We start from the raw sequence: 17,453 nt of genomic DNA on the forward strand, positions 1-17,453 counted from the left end.
CCAGGAAACGCTCCCCAGCCCTCTGGCCAGGAATATAGCCCCCGTAGGTGGTTATGAGTTGGAGTTAGTCCAGCTCACAATGGCTCAAGCAAAGCAGGAGAGCTTACTGGCACTCATAACTAAGAGGTCGGGATGGACTGCCTTCAGGCACAGCTGGATCCAGGGCCTCAAATGGCAAGCTCAAGAATCCACCTGGGGTCTCAGCTTTCCCCGGGGGCCCCAGGAGCTCTGGCATCCTGATCATCAGCTTCACAGCCCCGCAGTAGAGAGCGAGCACATCCCTCAGACATTTCTGGTAAGTTCTAGAACAGCAAGAGCTCAGATCAGGCCCGCCCCTATTACATCTTTCAGAAACCCCTTGCTTGGGCTCCAGCCCCCACCCCCTTTCCAAGGACTTACTTTCGACCCCCTTGATGTCCCGTCTTGCCCTTGACCCCTCGGCCCTCGAGGGGCTGCTTTCTTCTTGTGTCCAAAATGCCAGGGGGACTGGTCTCCACACTCTCACCTCCCACTGCCCCCATAGCCTCCGGCGGGATGGCCACGGCCTGACTTCACCCCAGGTCACCTGGGGCCACTGCAGCCGTGTTCAACCCCGCCGCTGAACTGAGGGCCAGACCCCACGTCACGTGTCGCCCACCCACCCGTACTGTTTTCCGTGGCTGCTGTAACATTGCCACAAAGCGAGTGAGAGGCATTTGCTCCTCACGGTTGGCTCCTTCCGGAGGCTCTAGGGAAGGTCCTCTGTGCCTCTTCCAGCCTCTGGGGCCCCAGGCGTCCCTGGCTCAACTTCACATGGCTTCTCTCTGTGGGGCCAGGTCTCAAATCCCCCCCTCTGTGGGTGTGTCTTTTTTTTAAACGTTATTTATTTTGAGAGAGAGAGAGGGAGAGACAGAATCCCAAGCAGGCTCCGCACTGTCAGCGCAGAGCCCGATGCGGGGCTCGAACTCACCAACCGTGAGACCATGACCTGAGCTGAGATCAGGAGTCGGGCGCTTAACCGACCGAGCGGCCCAGGGGCCCCTGTATGCATGTCCTTTATAAGGATGCTCGTCATGAGACTTGGGGTCCGCCTTAACTCAGGGGGAGCCTCGATTATATCTGCAAGATCCTTTATCCAAATACGGTCCATTCGCAGGTTCCGGGGCCATGACTCAACCAGTTCAGCCGCGATCCTCACCAGAGCCGAGAGCGTGGAGAACCCGTTTCACACGTGGGGAAACTCCAGGCAGAGTGAACCGGAGCCCCAGGTGTGTGTGGCTGTTCGAGACCCACCCCGGGCCCGCAGCCCCAGGTGCCGCTGGTCAGGTGGAGGGGCTGACGCGGCCACCACTCCCTGGGGACCTGCCCACGGGGTTCCCCATCCATCTGCCCCTCCTGTTGCCCCACCTGTCTTCCGGAGCCCCCCCCCCCCCCCCCCGCCTCCTCCTGGAAGCCCTCCAGGTGGCTCCACCAGGCCTTCCTAGCTTTCCTAGCAGGCTCTGTTCTGCAGGCCCCTCCTCACCGCCCACTGAAGCCAGCAGCCCGTGGGCCCCTGGCTCCCAAGCTTGTCTCCAGAGCAGTCCTGGGCCCTCCCTGTCACCGCGTCCCATGCCTCCTACCCCACCCTCCACTCACTCCCGAGCATTCTTCCTCTCCTTGGGAACTCTGGTGGCACCCGCTGACTGCAGATGGTCCAACCCGTGGTCCCACAGTCCCGACTCTGGGCCAAAGTCAGTCATCTAGTGGCCCCCTTGCTCCCCACTAGACCTGGAGGGTGAGGGATGGCATGTGCAGCTACAACTCAGACATCCTTTGGGGCTGGGAGGTGTTAGAACCCATGCTGCGAGTGGGGCTCCCAACCTGTCTCTCCTTCTGCAAAATGGGCCGGGAGACCCCCCGCACCCCCCCCCCCAGAGCCTGGCACCCCTCCCTCCACAGCAGCCAAAGCTGGTCCCATGGTCAGCTGCCCCCTGGAACGTGGGGGCCCTGAACCTCAGGAAAGGGGACCTGGCTGGACCACCTTCTCCGCAGACCCAATGCTCCCGTCTGGAAGCAGACACGGGGCCCGGCTTCTGGAAGAGTGTGGCTTGGACATGGGGTATCCTGAGTCCAGATGCCTTCATCTGGAAGATTAGGGGGTGAAGGGGCCGGATCTGAGCACCCCGTCCCCCAACCCTCCCCCCCACGCCCACCTGCCCCACACCACGCCAAGGGCTCACAGGTAGCAAAAGGGCTTTATTAAGAAGGCTTTAAAGTCAAAAAATAAAACTCTTGATACAATTTTCTGAACCCTTAAGTCAGCTCAGCAAATATATAATCAGTAATTTAGCTGTGTAAGATGAAAGGTCCGTTACTTTATTTAAAATAAAATATATTTTAGTTCTTAAAATTTATTCCATAAAGTACATATTTCCCTATAAATTCCCTACATATACACAAGAGGTAAAAAGTAAAAGTTTTAAAAAAAACACAATTTAAAAAAATGTAAAAACTGACAACAGAAACCACAGCAGAAGGGTATTAATAATTAAAAACACAAAGTTAGAAATTTCTGGTTGGGACCCTCCCCACCCCCCCCCCCCCACCCTTCCAGCCTGTCCCCCGCTGACGTACAAAAGGATAACTGGTGAGCCCCCCACAGGGAGTAAAAACGTCGCATTCTCCTCCTAGGGGCCTCTGCGGAGGCTGAGGCCGCCTCCCAGGCCAGCAGGTCCCGTCTGAAATCCGCCAAGTCCCAAAGGACAACCGGAAGTTGTAAAAATCGGATGTGTGTGTGTGTGTGTGTGTATATATATATATATATTTTTTTTTTTTAATCTTCGTAAAAAGATCACCCTGGGGGCCGGGGAGTCTTAAATAGAAAGTGCAGGCAGACCTTTTCTCTCTGGTTTATTTTAACCTGTCGACTCAATACTGTTTATTGGTTAAGAACTGTGGTGCCGTCGGGCGGCCGTCTCCACGCCTGGGACCGAGTTAAAGCTCGTCTGTGAACGCTGGCCGCGCCGCCCCCGCCGCCCCCGCGCCCGCCGCCCCCCACCCCTGCCCCGGGCCGCTAGGAAAAGATATGAATGGCCTGGGTGGCGGGCGTGCGGCAGGCGGGGCACTCGGGCTCGCTCTTGCCGCAGATGCGGACGGCGCAGTCCATGCAGAAGAGGTTGTGACCGCAGGGCACCAGCGCGGCCATCACCTCGCCCTCGGCGCACACCACGCACTCGCGCGCCAGGGCCGGGGCGGCGGCGGCCGGGGGCTTGCGGCCGCCCTCGGAGGGGCTGGAGTCCAGGGGGGGACACGCCGCGGCCGCGGCGCCGCCGGGCAACGAGGCGGCGGCGGGGAAGGCCGGCAGCGAGCCCGGCGCCGGCCGCCAGCCCAGGGCGCCCACCGGGTCCGCGGCGCCGCCGCGGCGGGCCAGCGGGAGCTCCAGGCCCAGGGCCGCGGGCTCGGGCAGCGTGGGCGAGTGGCGCGGCGAGCCGGTCCCGCTGCTGCGCCGGGCGCCCGGCGCGGGGGGCGCGGGGGCCCCGTTGACGGCCGAGCAGCCGCTGAAGTTGGGCAGCGGCGCGGCCCGCTCGAAGGGGGCCCAGATGGTGGCCGCGGCGGGCACGGTCAGGTCCAGCGCCAGGAAGTCGAAGCCGAAGTCACAGTCCTCGGGGGCGGGCGGGCCCGAGGGGGCCCCCGGGCCGTCGCCGCCGAAGGAGAAGCCCCCGTTGCCCGAGCCGCCTCCGCCGCCGCCGCCTCCGCCGCCACCTCCGCCGCCACCAGCGCCACCGGCGCCGCCGTAGGGGCTGGCGGGGCCCGCCTCGGGCACTGGCGGCCCCCCGCGGCCCCCCGCATAGAAGGCCTCGGGGCCCCCCGGCGCGCCCAGGGCCGCGTCGCCGCGGAGACCAGCCGTGGGCGCCGGGGGCCGCCGCCCCGGGTTGGGGGCCTTGGCCCAGAGGCCGGCGGCCGTCCCGAGCAGGTCCAGACACACGTCGGTGCCGTTGGCGTGGAAGTCGCTGTCGGGGCCCGCGTCCGTGAAGGCGCCCGTGCGCAGCGTGATGTGCGCCTCGATCTCCTCGCGCGCCCGGTCCACGTTCTCGGGCATGCCCGTCACGGCGAACACGGGCTCCTTGTCCCGCCCCGGCGTCACGATGTAGGTGTGCGTCCGCTGCTGGATGCGCTTGATGGTGGCGCCCTTGGGCCCCACCACCAGCCCCACCACGCGGTAGGGCACGCGCACCTGGATGGTGGTCTGTCCCGGCAGGTGCGGCGGGCCCTGCGCGGCGCCCGGCAGCCCGCCCGCCTTGCTGCGCGTGGCGCGGATCACGGAGAAGTGCTCGGCGGCCGACAGGATCTCGCGTTTGGCCATCTCCACATCCTCCTTGCGGCCGGTCACGATGAAGACGGGCTCCTCCCCGCGCACCGGCGTCTTGATGTAGGTGTTTGTCTTGGCCCGCAGAGCCTTGATCTTGCACCCTGGGGGTGGCGGTGGGGAGAGACAGTTAAGGATGGGGGCCCCTCCCCAGGGCAGCCCTTGGAGGAGCAGCTGCGGGGCTGGCCGGCGCGGTGGGGGCTGGGGGGAGGGCTGGGAGCCCCCACCCCGCTGCCCTCTCCACCCTGGCCTTTGTCCTCAGACACGCATCTCGGTTTCCCCTCTGGTCCCAGGCTGGAAGGTGGCGGCGGCTTTGGCTAGAAGGCAAGGAGGACCCCACTGCGGGTTGAATGGTGCCCCCCGAAAGTCACGTCTACCCGGTCCGTGTGAACAGGACTGTATTTGGAAAGGTCTTTGCAGGCGTAATTAGTTAACAGGAGGTCGCACGGGAATGGGGTTAGCCCTGAACCCAGTGACAGGTGTCCTTATAAGAGGGACACAAAGACAGCGATTGGGACGAGGCAGCCACAGGCCCCGGGCGCAGGGGACCGGCGGCCACCACCAGAAGCTAGGTGAGCAAGTTCGGGAGACGATCCCCCTCCTCCTGGAGGGAGCGTGGCCCAGCCAACACCCTGCATTCGTATGCCCGCGCTCCGTGGGGGGATTCGTTTCTATTGTTTCAAGCCACCCAGTCTGTTCTGTCAGTCCCGGGACGCTAATGCAGACCCCCGACACGGAGTCCCCATCAACGCCTGGGATTTTCTCCTGGCCAGCTGACCCCCCCCCCCCACGCCAGCCCACAGGGAGCCCAGGTCTCACTCAGTCTCTTGCACCCTCACTCTACCCGAAGGTCCTGTGGTCCCAGCCCCCGAGGGAATGATGCTCACGGACACAGCACTGCGCTGTCGCAGGCCGGGCGGGGTCCTGACACCGTGGGGGGCACCGGAGTATCGGCGTGCAGCGTGGGCTGAGAGGCCCGGGCTGTGATGGGGTGCCTGTCCAGGCGTCTGACACCCCCACCTCCTCTCTGGGGGGCCTTCTGAGACATCCTGAGTCTGGGTGACCCTCCCCCCCCGGCTCTGGGCGGCAAGAGGGACACGGGGATACTGTTTCAATACAGAGGGCGCTCAGGTGAGGGATAACACTGTTGCCGACTTCTCAGGTAGAAGCTTACAAAGCTGGGGGACCAGCGCACCTGCCCTGGAAGGAATCCAAGATGCACCAGACCGGGGGGGGGGGGGCGACTGCTCGGCATGAGGGAACCCTGGGAGGTGGCAGGGTTGTCCCAGGGGCAGCCCCACCCTGAGCCCAAGGACAGCAGGCCCGTCCAGAGCTTTGAGCAAAAGCACAGCCAAGTGAATGGGGTTGGAACCCTCCCGGGGAGGGTGGAGGGTGGGGCGTGGCCCATCCCCTGGGTCCTGAGCCCCCACCCCCGTGTCCTCCCTCAGTGGCTCACCGCCTCACTGGCATCCCTCCAAAACCCACCCTGACCCGGACCCGTCTCCACTTCTGTCCAGATGGTCCCCTCCCCATGTGGCGGCTGGTGGGTAAGCTTTCAAACCACACGTGTCAGTCCGGACCCTCTCCGGGAGCTCCGCCCACCCTGGCCTCCCTGCCCCCACACGGCCTTTACCCTCCTTAACAGTGTCCTCAGTGCTGCCTGCCTGCACCCCCTTCTCTGCATCCAGTCACCGCCCAGCACCCCTTCCTCCAGGAAGCCCATACTGACTGCACCAGGGTCCCAGCACGCACTTCTCAGCCTACTTCCTGAGCTCCCCCTGCTGGTGGCCTGTGAGGATCAGTGCACGGGGGTCACAGGGGCCGCTCAAAGGACCGTCCCGTGTCTGTTTCCTCACGGGTAAGAGAAGGGCACAAACTGACCCGGCCTCATGGGTCTGGGGCCACAAGGGCCACGGACTGGCAGGTGCCCCCAGGCAGGTGCCCAGCCGTCACCTGCGTGTGCACGGCCAGCAGGCCCGTGCAGAGGACAGGGAACAAGGCCGGGAGAAGGGGTGGGGGGTCACCGGAGCCAGGGTGGGAGAGGAAACCGGGGTGGGGGGGCGCCCCCTGCGCAGGGAAGCAGCCTGGTTCCCCTCACACAGAACTGGCACCCATCCTGCCCCCCCCCCCCAAAGGTGGCCCTGGACGGAGCCTCCAGCGGCCAAGAGGAGACGCATTTCCGCGGTGACACCATTGGAGCCAAGCCCCACCCTCGCCGAGACCCCAAGAAATGACAGAGTTTGAGGGGGAGGTGGGGCCGCCAGGTCTGGGAAACCGAGGCCCCGAGCGTGAACCAGCTACCTTCCCGCCCTGGTGGGTACAAGCCAGTGAGGCCAGAGTGGGTGATGGCAGGGACCAAGCCTCCCGCTTGGGGGGAACCCTGGGGGCCACCACTTACGGCTGGTCCCGGGCTGAAATGCAGACTCCCGGGCCCTGCCACCAGGAAGCCACCTCGGGCAGGTGCGCCCAGGGAAAGGGGGTGACCGCCCTGAGGCTGTCTCTGCCCCGCCCCAGCACCTCCCACCTCACTGCAGTTGGGCCTCCGCCCTCGTATGGGGTTGCCGAGGGTCCCCGTGCAGAGCCAGGTCCCAACCCTCATGTGACCTCATTCTGGGGTCCTGGCCACCCGTGTGCTGCCCCAGGGACCCCACACAGAGACCACAGACAGGCTGGCCCCTGCAAGGAGGACCCGAACCAGGGGAGGACTCCCAGGGTGCCCGGCAGAGGGAACTGTGGGGGCAGAGTTCGGAAGGACAGGGCTGGGACACATCCTCACAATGACCAGCGCAGTGCTGTCCCCAAGGCAGGGCCCAAATGGGCTGCAGTCCTGTGGGGGGAGGCCGCGTCACCGTGGGGCGGTCCGTTTGGTGGGCGGGGGGAGCTGGCCCGTGCGGGCGATGCGGGCACGGCAGGCCAGGTCTACGCTCACCGACACCAGGAACCCCCAACCCAGAAACCCCTTCTTTCTGCGCCCCACAGCGGACACACAGAAACAGGGGGGCCTGGGCCCCAGCACAGCCCCGCAGCGCCCCCAACTGCCAGTAAGAGCGCCGAGGCCCGCAGCGCTGGGGCCGGGCTCCGGGTGGGGGGGGGGGGGCCGGCGCGGGAGAGCAGTGGGCAAAGCAGGCTTCCCCCCACTGAGGGAGGCCAGCCCGAGAGCGCGGACCCCAGCCTGACGGCAGCAGAGACAGAGGGACCCGGTGTGGCTGAGCACCAGCTCGTCTCTGGTATCACTCACTCCTTCCTGACCCAAACCTCCAGGCAGCTGCCCACGACTTTGACCCAGCCCAGCCCAGCCCAGCCCCACAGGGACACGCCCAGCAAGGGTGCAAGCTAGCCGGAGGCTCTGAGGAGGACCGGGCCCAAGGTCATACCTGGGGCAAGTGGGCACCTTGCTGACAGGCTGGAGGGAGACCACCCTGACTCTTTGTGGAGTCGCGCTTTTCCTGCCTGTAAAATGGGGTCGTGTCCCCCCAACCCCAGAGCTGTGGAAGGTAAAGTCCTCTCCTGGGCCCCACCTCTGTTCCCTGCGGCGCAGACCGAGCCCAAGGGACTAAGGTTCAAATCCCAGCCCTGCCGACCCGGCCTTGGCCCGTGTCTGTCCCCCGTGACCCGCAGCTACAGGGAACCTTCTCTGGGGGATCTCTTGAGGCTCAGCGGGGCGGGGCAGGCCGAGGCCCCCAGGCAGGCACCTTGTAGGCGCTGCAACCCGAGGGAGGAGAGCGAACTCTCGGCGTCTGGGGTCGCCTACCCTGTCCCCGGAGGGTGCGGGAACCCACTCTAAGATTGAAAACACAGCTCAGGTGAGGGCCGGGGGAAGGGTCGACCCCAGGTCTGTGCGATGCTGGCCTGGCCACTAGGGGATGGAGTGAGTGGTCCTGGGCCCGGGTCTTGAGGAGTTCAGGGCCTGCGCTGGTGAGGGCCTGAACAGTAGGAAGGGGCAGGCTTCGTGTCCGGGAACCCACAAGGTGGGGGGCAGATCGGGGAGCGGAGTGGGGGGGGGGCAGGACTGGGGCACAGCCTTCCAGGCTGTGCTTGGCAGCTGGGCCGGAGAAGACGGCAGCCACAACTGGTCCTAGAGCCGAGAGATTCAAGGTGCCAACCAGTCCCGAGGTCACGCTTCCCTACCGGATACCCCGCGTCCCGCTTACGGGACGTACCACACGCCAGCCTGGGGCCACGCTTACAGCCCTCCTGCTTGAGGGGCGCCAGGCGGGCTCTGTCGGTTTAGCGTCCGACTCTTGATTTCCGCTCGGGTTATGATCTCACGGCTCGTGAGTGTAAGGCCGGCACGGAGCTCTGTGCTCACAGGGCAGAGCCTGCTTGGGGTTCTCTCTCCCTCTCGACCCCTGCCCTGCTCAGGTTGGCCCGCACGCTCTTTCTCTCTCCCTCTCTCAAGATAAACACATAAACTTAAGCACCAAAAGCGCTCTCTAGCTTGGGAACCCTCACAAATCCCCCGAGGGAGGTGCTGTCCCCCGACCCCAGAGAAGAGATCCCACCCGCCTTGGGTCACGGGGCCGGCCCAGTCTGCACCCCGACAGCCTGCCTTCCTGTCTGCCACCAGCAAGACCCCAAACGGACACCCAATAAACGGGTGCCAAAACACCACCCAGGAGGTCGGGCGGCAGCTTGGTCCTCTACGACCAAAGGCATAGGTCGGGGCGCTCTCTGCTTGACTCCCAAGAACACTGGTGTGGGCTCGGCCTGTCCGGAAGGACCCCCAGGGTGCCAGGACACGCGCGTTCACGGGGAACATGCCCTCGTGCTCTGGGGTCGTGTCCCCCCAACCAGCCAGCAGATCAGCCTACTGATTTTGGACAACAGCCCCCGGGGCTGGGTTTCCACGTCTGCCCCACCCCCCAGCCCCCAGCACAGGGCAAGGTCTGGTTATACCTCCCAGGACAGGTGTGGGGGACCGGGACTGGGAAGGGACTGCAATAGGGTGGCGGCGGGAAGCGTCAGGCTGGAGTCCTGCTGTGCTGGCTCCGAGACCCGCCTGTCCCCTCCCCTACCCCCAACTCCTGGGCCCTCACCCAGGCACGACATCTGCACGGAAAGCAGGAGGACTAACTGGGCAAACCACCCCTCCCACCCGGAACTCCCAGAGGGCAGCGTGTCGGGGGCGCCCCTGTGGTCCCTCTGCCCCTGGTGGCAAGGTGACAAGTCACCGTGCGATTCAAGCCCCCCCCCCCCCCCCCCCGTTACTGAGCCGGCGCTCCAAGGCCAGCCTGTCTTGCAGCACCATCTCAAACCCCGCCCAGACCCCACCCCACGTTCTAGAACCTGGCCTCTAAGCCGGGAGCGGGGCACAGAGAGGTGCAGGCAGGAGAGAGCTGGGGCTGGGGGCTGCCGGCTGAAAGGGTGGGTGGGCGTGTGTCCGGAGGAGAACTGCCCACCATCCTCCCGCCCGCCCGCAGCTCCAGGGCCAATGAGCGGCCGCCGGCCTGATGTCACCCTGCAAATCTCAGACTGGCTCTCTAACAAAGAGAACAATGGGGAGGCCACAGGGACTCTCTGACAATGCTGTTACCAGGACCCCCACACCCCGGGGTCTGCTGCCACGGCCTGCCAGGGGAGGGCTACGAGGCTGGACCCCAGGAGAGCTTTTACAGCTGGTCCTTAAGCATGTCCCCAAATCCCCGACTTGGGGCTGACAGTGGGGTGGGGATCCTCATCCTGTCCTCCGGCCCCACACCCCCAGCAGGGCCCCCAGGCTGGCAAGTGGAGATGTATACCCTCTTTGTACGCCCAACTTCTGTCTCGACCCTGCCTGAGCACCCCCCCCCCGCCCCGCCCCCAAGCCCCCCTCAAGCCCCAGCGAGCCCCGCCCCATGCCTGCTTTGGGTGTGGAGCGCCCACCGCCCAGCCCAGCCTCCTGGTCCTCGGATGCCACCGCTGGCGACCCAGGACCTGGGCAGAGGTGCTGCACGGAGGACCTTGACCCGGCTGGGGGCGTCCAGACAAAGGCAGCGGCGGCCGGAGCGCAGAGAGGAGGAGCGCGGGCTGCGCCCAACTTTCTCGCGCGGCCCACGGCAGGACAAAGGCGCACAGGCGGCCACTGAGGCCCGGAGCCCACACGCGGGGCGTGGCCAGGGTCTGGCGTCCGGCCGCGGGCAGGGCTGGGCTGGGCTGGGGAGGCCCCCTCCCCAGGGCGAGCGGCGCGGGGACCCCGGGAAGCAGGGCGCGGCGCCCCAGACGGCGGCCACTCACCCTGGCGACCCACGATCTCGGCGACGTGCTCGGAACTGGGCACGGGCACGCACTCGGTCATGTTCACGCTCTTCTTGCGGCTGCCGATCACGTTCATCTGCTCGGCCAGCAGCGTCGAGGGGCCGAGGGCCGCGGGGTGCGGCGCGAAGCCAGCGAACACGTCGGGCGGCGACGGCCGGGGCGGCGGCGGGCTCACGTCGGGCTCCAGCAGCGGCAGCGAGCCCGGCGCCACCGCCTCGGCCACCGCGGGTGCGCCCGCCTCCGGCCCGTCGGGGGGCGCGGGCTCGGCCGCCGCCCCGCCGTCCGCGCCGCCCGCCGCCGCAGCCCCGCCGTCCCCGCCGCCCGCGGCCGCCCCCTCGTCGTCCGGGCCGCCCGCGCCCCCCAGCCCCAGCCCCGAGAGCTGGTCCAGCGCCAGGCGCAGCGCGGCGGCGGCAGCGGCCGCGTCGTCGGGCGCGGCCTCCTCGGCGCCCTCGGGCAGGGGCGGCGGCGGCGGGGGCGGCGGGGGCGGCGGGGGCGGGGGGGGCGGGCGCGGGCTGGGGTCGCCGCCGCCGCCGTCGGGCTGGCCGGTGGAGCCGGGCATGGCGGCGCTAGCGCTCGGGCCCGCGCCCCTGCCTCTCGGCCGCCGGCCGCCCGCGCCGCCGCCGCCGCCGCCCGCGCCGCCGCCGCGCTCCGCCTCTGAGAGCTGGGCCGCCGGCCCCCGGCATCCAGCGGCGGGGCGGGCGCGGCGGGCGGGGCGGCGGCGCGGGGCTGCTCGGGCCGCGGGCGGCGGGGCGGCGCGACTCTGCTTGCTGCTCGGCGGCGGGGGCTCGGCGGCGGCGGCGGCGCGGGCGGCGGCGGCGGCGGCGGCGGCGGCGGCGCGGACGCTGCTTCCCTCCCGCCCGCCCGCCGCCCTCCTCCGGCCGCCGCCGCCCCGCCCCGTGACGCGCGCGCGGCCAACAATGGGGCGCCGGCAAGGCGCACGCGCGCGCCGGGCGGGGCGCGGTCACGTGGCGGGCGCGGGCGCGGGCGCAGGTAGGTGCCCGCGGGCCGCGGCCCCCTGCGCGCGCGGCTCCTCTCGCTGCCCAGGCCTCGCACGCGCCCGCTGCCCCCCTCCCCGCGCACGCACCCGCCCTTCCCCCAATTCCCCTCCCGACCTCCGGGGGTGCCCCAGCGGGGGGGTGCTGCCAGAGCCCGCGCCTCCGCCACGTGGGTGGCGGTGTTTCCCGACTGGGGGCGCCCTGGCCCGCGGGCTCCCGAGAGCAGCCCGGTGCGCCCACCCCCAAAGCCATCGTGCGCCCGCGGCCCTTCCTGTAGCGGCCCCTCGGGTGCGGGAAGGAGCCCTCCGGCGTCTCCCCGTGCGGTTTCTCACGCTGAATGAGCTGGGGGCAGCCTCCGAGCGGACCCGGCCTGGGCTCCTGCCTGGCTGTGGAACCTCCTCTGGCGGAGGACACAGGTTCCCGAGGTGGGAGAGGGAGCGGCTGGCCCCTTTTGCCTGCTCCCGGCTCTCCCCCCTGACCGGGGTACCCCCCACCCTACCCCATGCAGGGCCTGAGCCACAGCCTCCTCCACCCCCTGTCAATTCTCCCCACACCTCAGCCTTCCCTGACAGGCGCCCCTGACACTGCTGCCTGGGTGCCCACGCCTGGAACCTTCCCCACCCTAAAATGTCTTTTTTCCTGACCCCCAGGTTCACATCCAGCCTAAGTGTCTCTCTCAGGGTCCCAGACTTCTCTTTTGTGCACTTGAACACTCATGAGTATTTAATCACTTGTGATAACTTATGTCCAGTGCCCTCCCCATGGGACCAAGTCCCCCTAGCAGTGGGGGGGTGGGGGGGCCTGGAGGGACCTGCAGATGGGCAGATTGGCACTCCCGCTCACCCTCCTGGTCTCCCAGCCACAGGCCTTGTCCCTATCACTCCCACAAAAGTGTCCACTGGCTATAGCCACCCACCCATATGACCTGTGCTGGCCCACCGGGCCAGCCTCAGGTCCCCCTACCCCTCCGTCGCCAGCACTCATCATCAATGCCTTTTCTCGGGGCCAGGCCTTGGCACATGCTGATCCCCCTTCCTGGGGCCCCAGCCAGGGTGGAAGGAGGTGGCCTGTCCTTTTGGCCTGCTGGAGGGGTGGGGAGAAGTCAGACATGTTTCAGCTGGGGGCAGGGACAATAATAGTGGGCGAAAGGGGACTCATTTGGTAGCGACAGGTGGAGAACAGGCCACAGCGTGGCCTGCTCCGGGGCGCACTTCTGGAGGTCATGCACCAACACACACGTTCCTTAACGCACCTCCCGGCCCCATCAGTCCCTGCAGAGAGGGCTTCAGACAAGCTGGGTGCAGGGTGGCTCACGTCCTGGGCTAGGCACTTGTGTGCCCAAGATGGCCGTCTCTTCCCTGCCTCTCTGCTTTCCAGTTTCTGCTCCTAGGCCCCATTCACATGTCCTGTCCTTCCCTCTGGGGGACTTGGGAAGGGAGGCAGCATCTAATGATGGGGGAGAAACAGCTACAGAGTGGCCTGGGGGAAGCCGCCCCCAGCTCCTGGCTGCCACCCGGAGACACCAGTGTACCTGGGGGTAGGGGGTGTGTCCAGGCTCTGCTCACACAGGCAGGCATCCAGCCAACGGGAAGGTGACGAGGACAGAGAACAAGAGAGGGCTCGGGAGTTAGCACAGTAGCTGGCATTAAAACTTCAGCAGGAAGTTAGTTGGAAGACTCAAGTTGGAGAAATCTAGAAATTCAGGCAAAAAGAATTGGGAACTGGAGCGGAGGGGGAGAACAGGAATAAGCCAGGGATTCCAGAGAGAGCAGAGGGGAAGTGGAGGGAGCTGTCCAAGAAATAATGGAAGGGGACTGTGGGGCCAGGGTCTCTGGATAACCGGGACCCCGCAGCTTGTCCTCGGAAGACTTGTCAAGGGTCCTGGGACTCCTAAATGCTTCCAGGCCATATTATAAATAACCCGGAAAAAGAAGGCCTAGGTTCCTGGGGAAAGTGGTGGCAAACCCGAAGGTTTGGGAGGAAGAATCAAGAGGTTTCATGCCAGCCGAGTCCGCACAGATCAGCTTAGCAAGATGCACTCCAGCAGAACGAGGGAGGAAGTTAATGAAGTCGCAGGCGCTACCACGGGAAGGGAAGCGAGCAGGAGAGAAAGCCACGGAGGCGCTCCGGGAAGCGGGACTGGGGGATCACCGAGCCACTGGGCTGTGGGGAGGCGGCCACTGGGAGCAAAGACAGCTGCCAATTTGAAAAGGAGGACCTTCCGGCAAACGGATTCGGAGTCAGAAGAACGGAGGGAGCGGGGGCTCTAGAGTCTTCGAATCAGCATACCATCAGGACGCGTAAACGCTGCCCTGTCTGGTGTTGGTATGGGTGCTCAGCCATGGCCCCGTGGTGATGCACTTTAGAAGTCCTTCTAGAACTGTAAGCCGCTGACCTCCGTGCAGCGTGCACGCTGCAGCATTTGGGAGGCAGAAGGCGGTGTCCGCAGTGTGGCTTGAGACACAGCAGGAATAGGACAGAGGGAGGGAGGGGCAGACGTGGATGGTGCCATGGGTGAAAGGTTGCTGGTAAACCCTGGGACAGGCTTTCTGCCCTGTGCTGCTGACGTCCAGGGCGGGGCCTTCTCTGGGGGGTGCTGTCCCGGGCACTGTGGTACGTCCAGCCGCAGCCCTGGCCTCTGCTACTTGATTCCAGGAGCCACCGCCCCCCCCCCCCCCCCGGTTAGTTTCCTTTGGTCTCACTTAGCAAATTACCGCAAACTAGGTGGCTTCAAACACCAGTTTATTCTCTCCCAGTCCCGGGGCCTAGGAATCCCAGGTCAAGGTATGGCGGGACTGTGGCTGGCAGGCCTCAGCGTGCCGTGGCCGTGGCCGCCTCACCGCAGTCGGCCTCCGTACTCCCGTGGCTTCTCCTTGTGCCTCTGTGTCCACGTCTCTCATGAGGACAGTCAGCGGCCATTGGATTCGGGGCCACCCGCTCCAGTGTGACCGCATCTTGATTCATTACATCTACTTCCAAGTAGGATTCCGTTCACAGGTTCAGGGATCGCAGCATGGACAAATCCTTTGGGGGCACACAGTGCACCCCACAGAACCCCCCCCCCCCAGGCAGGACGACCGAGAATGTCTGCAGACAGGTCCCCTGGGTGCACGGTCACCCCGCGTGAGAAGCGCTCACCCTTCCGTGCCGACCCGTGTGCGGTCGCTGTAGGCGGTGGGCTCGTGAGGGTCATTGCAGAATTCCATGGACTCTGTGCCGAGCTGAGCTGAAGTGCCTCCAGTGGGGTGTTGGAATGGAACCATGTGGCAGCGGAGGGGGCAGTTCTGGGGGGCGGCAGGGGCCCCGAGCATCCTTCCTGAGGCTGGTGCCGGCACGTGGGTTTCATTTGTCTATTTGGTGTATTTCAAAACTTTCCATAATAAAAAAAAATATTTTAAAAAGTGGATTTATTTATTTATTTATTTAGAGAGAGAGAGAGCCGGGGGGGGGGGGTGCGCGCAGGGAGGGGCAGAGAGAGAGGGAGAGAGACAATCCCAAACAGGCTCTGTACTGTCAGCACAGAGCCTGATTCAGGGCTTGAACACACAAACCATGAGACCATGACCCAAGCTGAAGTCCCTTTACCGACTGAGTCACCCAGGTGCCCCCCCCCAAATATATATATACATATATATACATATATATATTGTTTTAAGTTTACTTTTTTTTAAAGTTTATTTATTTTGAGAGAGAGAGAGAGCATGAGCAGGGGAGAGGCAGAGAGAGAGAGAGAGAGAGAGGGAATCCCAAGCAGGTTCTGCACTGTCAGTGCAGAGCCCCAGGCGGGGCTCGAACTCACCAACTGTGAGATCATGACCTGAGCCGAAACCAAGAGTTGGATACTTAACCAACTAAGCCCCTATTTTTAAGTTTAGAAACTATCCTTTGAGGGGCGCCTGGGTGGCTCAGTCGGTTAAGCATCCGACTTCGGCTCAGGTTATGATCTCTCAGTTCGTGAGTTCGAGCCCCGCGTCAGACTCTGTGCCAACAGCTCGGAGCCTGGAGCTTGCTTCCGATTCTGTGTCTCCCTCTCTCTCTGTCCCTTCCCCATTCACGCTCTCTCTCTCTCTCTCTCTCTCTCTCTCAAAAATAAATAAACATTAAAAAAAATTTAAAAAGAAAAAAGAAACTGTCCTTTGAGAGATTCCTTTGGAGAGGTCTGGAAATGAAAACAGCATCCAAATCCCCCACGGTGGGTTGGGGCCCACACCCGCTGCGCCCCGGACGGACCCCGAACACACGACGCTCAGGGAGGGAACCAGACACGAGAGGCCACACGGGGCGTGAGTCCACGTGTGTGAAACGTCCAGAATAGGCTCATCCACGGACAGGAGGGGGGCTCGTGAGGGCCGGGGACTGGGGGGTGACTGCTGATGGGGACGGGGCTGAGACGGGGGTGGGAGTTTGGGGGACCGAGAAGGATAAAACGCAGCACGGAGAAAAATGCCAAAAGAAATCGGCATAACCATTGGAAGAGGTTCTCCTCTGGGGAGCACAGGACCGGGCACGGCTACTTTCCATCAAGAGGATTTTAGGGACATTGACCTCTGCATTTTTAACTATATGCTTTTTTTTTTTTTTTTTTTTTTTTTAACAGTTCTTAAAACGTGCTTGGGAAATGCTGTGATAGAGACCCTATTACACCAGCTCCCGGGACCCTTCACCGGGCTTGAGTGGCTTGGCGGGGGGAGCCCGGGTGTGTGCTCCTCCCGCTGTGCTCCTCCCGCTGCCCTCCTCCGTGGGCACATTTTGAAAGAAGGAAACAAAAGAACATTGCCAAAGAATATGAAACCACAAAACTGGCCTTCCCTGGAGTTTGTGTTTTCAGCCTTCTCCCTTATCACGAAAATGTGTGCTCACGGCCGGCGATTTGGGACTTAAGGTAACGTTTGTGGATCAAGTGTTGTTTGAGACGGAATTTACGTGCCACGAAACACGCTTTTTTTTTTTTTTTTTTTTAAGTTTTTATTTTCGTTCCAGGCAGTTAACATACAGTGTTATATTAGTTTCACAAAACACACCCGTTTTTACCGCCAGGTTGATGAACTCCGCCTGCCCAGACCTGCAGCCCAGAGAGTCCCCTCCCGCCCCACTGCCGTCCAGCCCCCGTGGACCAGTCTCTTCCCGAGCGCCACGTCAATAACGGGCTTGCTTTGTGCTGTCTCCTGTAGCAAGTTTCTTGCCCTCAGCCGAAGTTCATTTTTGTCTTTTTTGTTTGTTTTTCAAGATTCCTGGCCCAGCAGCTTCGTGTCCCCTGCAGGCCTCCGGCTCTCCCCTCCCCGATGGCCGTGTAGGCGCCCGCGGTCTCCCTGCAAACTGGCTGGGATCTCATCTCTCTGCACACACTTCAGGTTCCTGAGACCCTGAAATCTTTTTATTGTTAAAACTGAGATAATTCATGTGCATCAAAGTTTGTCCTTCTATTTATTAAAACATATATTTTGAATGTTTATTTATTTATTTATTTATCTTTGAGAGAGAGAGAGAAACCGGCTGCGAGCAGGAGAGAGAGAGGGAGACACGGAATCCACAGGAGGTTCCAGGCTCCGGGCTGTCAGCACAGAGCCTGACGTGGGACTCGACCCCGCGAACCTCCAGACCATGACCTGAGCCGAAGTCGGACGTTCAACCGACGGAGCCACCCAGGCGCCCCGAAGTTTGCCCTTTTAAAGTAGACAGTTCAGTGGCTTTTAGGAAGATCAAGGACTTGTGCAATTATCACCACTGTCAACTTCAGAACATTATCATTACCCAAACAAGACACCCTGTCCCCACTAGCAGCACCCCCTGCCCCTGAACCCCCAAGCCCCTGGCACCCGTGAATCCACTTTCTGTCTCTATGGATTGCCCTCTCCTGACCTTTCACTTAAGCGAGTCCCGCTCTGGCCGTGTTAAGGGCT

General features: G+C 63.7%; 1 protein-coding gene and 1 long non-coding RNA gene across 2 annotated transcripts; one reads left to right on the forward strand and one right to left on the reverse strand.

Moving 5' to 3' along the window:
- Nucleotides 1-2,851: 2,851 nt before the first annotated feature.
- MEX3D (mex-3 RNA binding family member D) lies at nucleotides 2,852-11,241 on the reverse strand. Its single transcript, XM_042977458.1, has 4 exons — nucleotides 11,158-11,241; nucleotides 10,538-11,006; nucleotides 3,046-4,428; nucleotides 2,852-2,941 (listed from the first exon to the last, which is right to left on the reverse strand). Exons 1-4 carry the CDS (start codon nucleotides 11,239-11,241, stop codon nucleotides 2,904-2,906), a joined length of 1,974 nt encoding a protein of 657 aa, XP_042833392.1. The 3' UTR covers nucleotides 2,852-2,903.
- A 284-nt stretch (nucleotides 11,242-11,525) lies between these two features.
- On the forward strand, nucleotides 11,526-16,889 carry LOC122236357. Its single transcript, XR_006214420.1, has 3 exons — nucleotides 11,526-11,548; nucleotides 16,151-16,435; nucleotides 16,781-16,889. It is a non-coding gene; the product is annotated as an uncharacterized LOC122236357 (long non-coding RNA).
- Nucleotides 16,890-17,453: the final 564 nt, after the last annotated feature.

The sequence above is a fragment of the Panthera tigris genome, chromosome A2, assembly GCF_018350195.1.
Source record: "Panthera tigris isolate Pti1 chromosome A2, P.tigris_Pti1_mat1.1, whole genome shotgun sequence".
NCBI classification, from domain to species: domain Eukaryota; kingdom Metazoa; phylum Chordata; class Mammalia; order Carnivora; family Felidae; genus Panthera; species Panthera tigris.

Excerpts from the sequence above, each read along its gene's own strand:
- MEX3D (XM_042977458.1), bottom strand. The coding sequence starts at position 11,241 with ATGCCGGGGGCCGGCGGCCCAGCTCTCAGAGGCGGAGCGCGGCGGCGG. Across the intron at positions 11,007-11,157 it reads GGCGGCGCGGGCGGCCGGCG|GGCGCCGAGGAGGCCGCGCC; the intron begins GCCGAGAGGCAG and ends CCCCTGCCCGAG. Across the intron at positions 4,429-10,537 it reads CGAGATCGTGGGTCGCCAGG|GGTGCAAGATCAAGGCTCTG; the intron begins GTGAGTGGCCGC and ends CGCCACCCCCAG.